General features: G+C 41.6%; 1 protein-coding gene across 1 annotated transcript; it reads right to left on the bottom strand.

The window, feature by feature from the left end:
• Positions 1–717: 717 nt before the first annotated feature.
• Positions 718–5,582, bottom strand: snai1b (snail family zinc finger 1b). The gene is made up of 3 exons (XM_077224898.1): positions 5,315–5,582; positions 4,194–4,655; positions 718–2,547 (listed from the first exon to the last, which is right to left on the bottom strand). The coding sequence occupies exons 1-3, from the start codon at positions 5,388–5,390 to the stop codon at positions 2,366–2,368; spliced, it is 720 nt and encodes a 239-aa protein (XP_077081013.1). The 5' UTR covers positions 5,391–5,582; the 3' UTR covers positions 718–2,365.
• Between the last annotated feature and the right edge of the window lie 443 nt (positions 5,583–6,025).

Genomic DNA, 6,025 nt, shown 5'->3' with positions numbered 1-6,025 from the left:
GATTGAGGTTCTGGAGCGAAGAGCTGGATCCACGGGTCTTAATGGTGCAGACGGGCCCATTTCTCTTCCTCGTCTCTCTGGTGCTCCTCTAAGTCTTCTGCCTCCCTTTTGGTCTTTTTCCACCTGCAGTGCGTCTCGTACGTGAACATTTGTTGGCCATGTGTCAGCTAAACTGGGTTGGTGTTGTATTAGCGTCAGGCTAAGCAGAAAGTGTGTGCAGGTGTTCTGACCATCACTCAAAATATCTGACTGCGTCTAGACGCAGACGATAAATATTTATTGCACCATATCTATTCAGAGACCTGTGGATAAAAATAATGCATTCAAGGAATAATTCACACCAGTTACTTTTCCTATATTCTTACAAGATTCTGCTAGCTTGTATTCATATTTTTCTTAAAGAACAATTTGCCAAAAAAAATGGCCAATAAACAACATTAGATGTAGTGTGCTCAAGCATTTTCAGCAAAAGTCTTTTGTTTGACTTCATATGTGCATGAAATGCTTTTATACCACTTTCATAGTTGTTGTTGTTGTTGTAACTCTAAGAACAGTGAGAAGATTCTACTAAAAATGTCCTTTTGTATTCCATGAAAGATATAAAGTTATGCTGTTTTGGAATGATTTGAGTATATGTATAAAGAGTATTGATTCATTTATGGGTGAACTGTTCCTTCAACATGTCCGGACGCCTTCATAAAAACACAAATTAGACACTTTTCTGCAAAAGAACATAAATTACTTTATTGGAAAAAATAGCAAGTGGAAATACACTAAAACATCTTTGCTCAAAAAAGATTGCTTAGCATTTGGTTTCTGTTATATGTCCAAAATTTAAACAATAAGTAGAAAGGCAGCTTCATATATCATTGTGGCTTTGGAAAAGAAATGTTTGAAGAGGACCAGGTTAAACAGACTTCATGGAAGAACTCTCTCAAATGAGACACTGCAAAATCCCTTCAGTTCAGAGGGCTTGGAGTAAACTTACATAAACGACATCTAAAACCAAATGACCCTCTTCTTGTGTTTTTGACACCCTTGTTCGGTCTTTAAGAATATAAAGACATTCTGACGTTGATTCAGAAGTCAGACTGCCAATTCAGAAGCTGGCGAATGACGTAATACCTCGAAGATCGAATTACAGAGACAAATTCCATAGCCTAATTGAATGTCCTATTAAAGCAGGTTTTTGGTGCTTCTCAGCCATCAGTCTAACGGAGAAACAGAGAGCTGATGCATTTGTCGACAGCCCAACAGCTGTCTCAATACATCCCGGCAAGTCTGTGGAGATCTTGGTGAGAGATGACCTCTCACCACACAGGTTTAATAGCAGCTGCCCCCTCACAGTCCCGGACCAGCCGGCACCGAGGTGCATCTTGGGAATCCACCGAGAGCCAGTTCATGGGCCCTTTTCCCATAACAAAAATCTGCAGTCTATGTGTAACAGACCCTCACTGTGTGAATGCGTGCAAGACTACGGGTGTTTTCACACCTATAGATCGTTTGTTTTGTTCCGAAACAAGTACTTAATTTGTTACAATGTTGCATTTTCTTCTTGGTACGGCTCACTTTCACAAGGGAACCTTTTAAAGCAATCCAAAATCGGTTCATGCAAGTCACGTGCGAGTAACTGTCTTCTTTTTGGTCAGTTTCCTCTGTGTCATCCGTCAAAATGATTGACAAGTTCGCTCCATGAGCTTATTGTGGCTTTAACTGTCGAGAGCTTACAGTCTATGGTCGAGACACACAGATCTCCCAGCGCTGTCTAGAGGTTTACTGTGTCAAGACACACGCGACCACTAGACGAATGTTATAATGCAGCTCGAGCAGGGATCAAGGCTTTATCGGGACTGTATTCTCGCACAGAGAAGCGCAATTACACAACATTTTAAGATTGTTTTTGGTTTTCAACTGTGATAACTAATGTGCTCACTCTCAGAATCAGACACAACTGCTTTTAATATAGCACCTTTCCCGTTATGAATTATAATACCATTTGGTTCATTGATCCGTTGGGTCGGATTGCTTGGGTCGAAGAGTCGAAGAGCAGCCCCAGAATCCGTGTGCACCTCGTTCAGGCGATCTCAGAGCAGTTGTTCTGGTGCGGATCTGAGCGTTAATGCCGTGTTCACATATGCCTAAACAAACTGAACCAAGGGTGAAAACATACCAGGTTCTGAAACAAACGGTCAGGTGTGAAAACACCCTAAATCTGATGGGAAAATAATCTCTTCTTTTAGCCTGTGGAATAAAAGATAAGGCACTGTGTGCTTCAAAAAGGAGTCTCTACGAGTCCAGACATTGACTTATGGCTTAAGCCCGTCCCGTCCCAGCGCCGAGAGATGGGACTCAGCTGTCTCCTCCTCTAGGCAGACGGACAGCAGCCAGAGAGAGTGTGTTTGTGCAGGAGGGACATTCGGCTGAAGGTACGGGAGCACGTCCCACACTGGTACTTCTTCACTTCGGAGTGGGTCTGCAGGTGAGCCCGCAGGTTCGAGCGGTCCGCAAACGCACGGTTACAGTGGGGGCACGAGAAGGGGCGCTCGCCTTAAAACGGAGAGGAAGAACTTTTAGTATACACACATTATTTGTCATTGCGTTAAAGATGTTTTATGCATTTTCACCTCTAACCTTGAAATGCAATACAGACAACTAGATTCTGCAAGGTGAACCTACAAAACATGTGCCCTAAATACTTGCTCTAAAGAGCCACCTCCAAGTTTCTATGACATTCTTGTCTCTAGATAGTGCTATTTGGGGGTCCTTTATGCAGACGGTCAAGGTTTTACTAGTTAACATGGGCAGTTAGCCACTACTGTTAGATGAACCAGTCGAGAAACTGCCATTGACAATAATGGGAATGTTAACCAAAGGCTTTATCCATAAACACGCCACAGCCCTTTCATTTATTCCTGCACGTATCGTCAAAGTTACTAAGTTCACTAAGTTTAAATGACCATGATGTAAGATGAAAGATTGACTATAACAAACTTTCATTTTTTAACTCAAGTATGAAGCCCTGCACATGACATGTGGAATAAAAAAATAGGTATCGTGGCAACGAATTAATAGAAGAATTAATGCTCTTTGTTTTAGCAATGAATTGGAAATAAATCGTGGTCATGTTGTACCAATTCATTCCCTTGTTTTAATTGAGGTCATGATGTAACTAAAAAAAGGAAACAATTTAGGAATTATTCATTTGTGGCCCCAATATATATTGTTTTTCCCCCCACATGTCATGGATAAAATCGGCCAAACCCGAAGTTTCTATAACGTTCTTATCTCTAGAAACGACAGTTTGGGATTTTTACACCACTTTCATTGTCAGCCAGATGGAAAGCAAAAATTCGTTTGGTAGAAATGTAAAAGACCTTATTCAGGGTAGTGGCATGTTTAATTTTTGACAGGAATGAAAACGAGGCTTTAAGGGACAGAATACTTAGGAAGCTTGTTTCCGACACGGAAAATAAAAAAGGTAATTAAAACTTTTTATCTCACAATTCAGATATTTTCCGCACGCAATTGGACTTTATAACTTGCAATTCTGAGAAAAACCTCCAAATTAAGAGAAATAAAGTCAGAATTGTGAGATAAAAGGTCTCATTTTCCTTTTTTATTTTTTATTCCATGACGGCAGCTTTGTATAAAGTCAGAATCGGACTTTATATCTCACAAAAAATTCTGAATAACGAGTTATGCAGTCAGAATTGTGAGATATAAAGTCCAATTCTGATTTTATAACACGCAATTGCAACTTTATATCACATAATTCTGAGAAAAGGTCAGAATTTTAAGATTATTCAACTATCTTTTAAAATGTTTTATTCTGTGGTGGAAACAAACTTCGACAGAATACAGTGCGTTTAATGGATTGTACTGTTGTTGAACAGCATACCGACTCTTGAACTGACTAAACGTCTCTCAGTGGACAAAAACTCCATGAATCAGTTTTAAAAGATGATCTAAGATCTTAGCATTGTGTGAACGCATCCCTCACAGCCTTGTTTTCATCCGTGTTAAATTCAATGTCATCTAACCTAAGCAAGGTCTATGGCACACCTATTATCTGCACAGTTTTGGGCTTGTTGAGGAGATTACCACAAACGGGACGTTCCCAAGTTTAATACTTTAATGGTTTCGGTCAAGTGTTGCACCACTCACAGCTTCAGTTAATGGGCTAACTAACTCACCGGTGTGTGTGCGAATGTGTCCTCGCAGCAGCCAGGGTCTGGAGAAGGCCTTCCCACACGTGCCGCACACACAGGGGAGTGTGTGTGAGCGGATGTGCATCTTCAGCGCACCCAGACTGGTGTACTCTTTGGGACAGTGCTTGCAGTGAAAGGCGGCTCTGGTGACGGTGCTGGCGGCTCCTGTGGTCTGCGGGCCGCGGGTGCAGTGCGTGAGCTGGTGGCGGGACAGGCCGCCTGGGCTGGGCGGGTCGGAGGTGCGGCAGTCGTCCTCCTCTCCACTGCTGGAGCTGGAGCTGCTGGACGGAGAGCTCAGGTCCAGAGGCCCGGGAGGAGACGGGGGGCTGGGGGGGGCCGGTGTGAAGGCGAGGGGTAACACACTGCTGGCCCACACAAGCATGGGCACCACCGAATCACCGTCCATGGTGTGGAAGTCATGTAGAGGGACGACAGCATAGCGTTGGTCTGGGTAGGAGAAAAGGTGCATGTTCAGGACTTGTTGGAGTACATGATAATGGTCCCGTTTGTCAGGTTTGATGGGGTGGTAGTGCTTTTTTTATATTCTCCAGTTTATCAAAAGCACACTTTACTTTGGTTAGTATCTACTGGATATCTACTGCATTAGCATGCTCTCACTTTTTGAGATTTATTAATGGGATTAAACTGTGAAATACTACAGCTGAAGCATTTTAGTAGTTAGTTAAACTAGCCTGCAGTTTGTGAACAAAAAAACTGTAATACTTTATTTTACAGGTTCCTTGTTACATGTACTTACTATAGTAATAACAGTAAATTATGCATAAATACATGCAACTAACCCTCAAACAAATCCTAATCCTACCCCTAACCCTATAGTTACTTACTTAAATATTTATTTACACTGTAACAACGACACCTTAAAATAAAGTGTAACAAAAAAAACAATACAATGAAAAACAAAATAGCCCAACTGAAAGTAACAACATTACTGAAAATAGCTAACAAAAAAAAAAGTGTTGCCATTAAAAATTCAAGTGAACATAAATAGAGCAGGAATGACAAAGTGTTGGCTAATGATAAACTCTGTCAATTCACATACTACTTTTCTGCACACACAAACAAACAGCTTTTAAAGGCACACTCACCAGTCTGACTCTCCAGTTCACTGTAGTTTGGCTTCTTGTTGGAGAAATACTTCTTGACAAGAAATGAACGAGGCATTTTGTAGAGATCTTCTCCAAACTTCAAGTTTTAGAGTAACTCTTGACTGACTCTGTGAAAAAGCTGCAGCGTTTCAGAGTCAGGGTCTGCTTCAGATGTCCAGTAATTTTTGCGTCTAAAGAGAGGACGATAGTTTCTGAAAGTTGCACATGAACCAATGCCATTCAGCGCACACGGCTCTCTTCATATCAGGCTGCGGGGAAAGGGGCGGGGCTAGAGACCAGGTCACGCCCATCACGCCACGCCCCCTGTCCGAGAGCAGCCTCCACTGCAGGTGCCCGCGGGAACTCTTCACTAATGCCAGCGGGTTTCCCTAACTTCAAACAATAACTCAAATTCCAATCTTGGAAGAACTGCTTGATTATTAAAAAATGGCTACATTTGTAAAACTGTTGTTAAACATTGGGTGAGACCCCGTGATATGAGTGTAAAGCACTTTGGGGGAACAGTAGCCTAGAAGGCCTACACAGTAAAGTGCCATATAAATGCTTATTTAGTTTCATATCAAACATTGGAGATTTTGGAGATGTCCAAAGCAGGTGGATAAATTTCACTTTAAAAACACTCAAATAAACTGAAATAAATAGGCATATTTAAAGTGAATAACATATTAGGTTGACATCTGAATTAATACG

This window comes from Siphateles boraxobius, unplaced genomic scaffold, assembly GCF_051911475.1.
Source record: "Siphateles boraxobius isolate OS27281-9 unplaced genomic scaffold, OSU_SipBor_1 94, whole genome shotgun sequence".
In the NCBI taxonomy this organism is placed as follows: Eukaryota; Metazoa; Chordata; class Actinopteri; order Cypriniformes; family Leuciscidae; genus Siphateles; species Siphateles boraxobius.
This window is presented reverse-complemented; position numbering and strand designations above follow the sequence as displayed.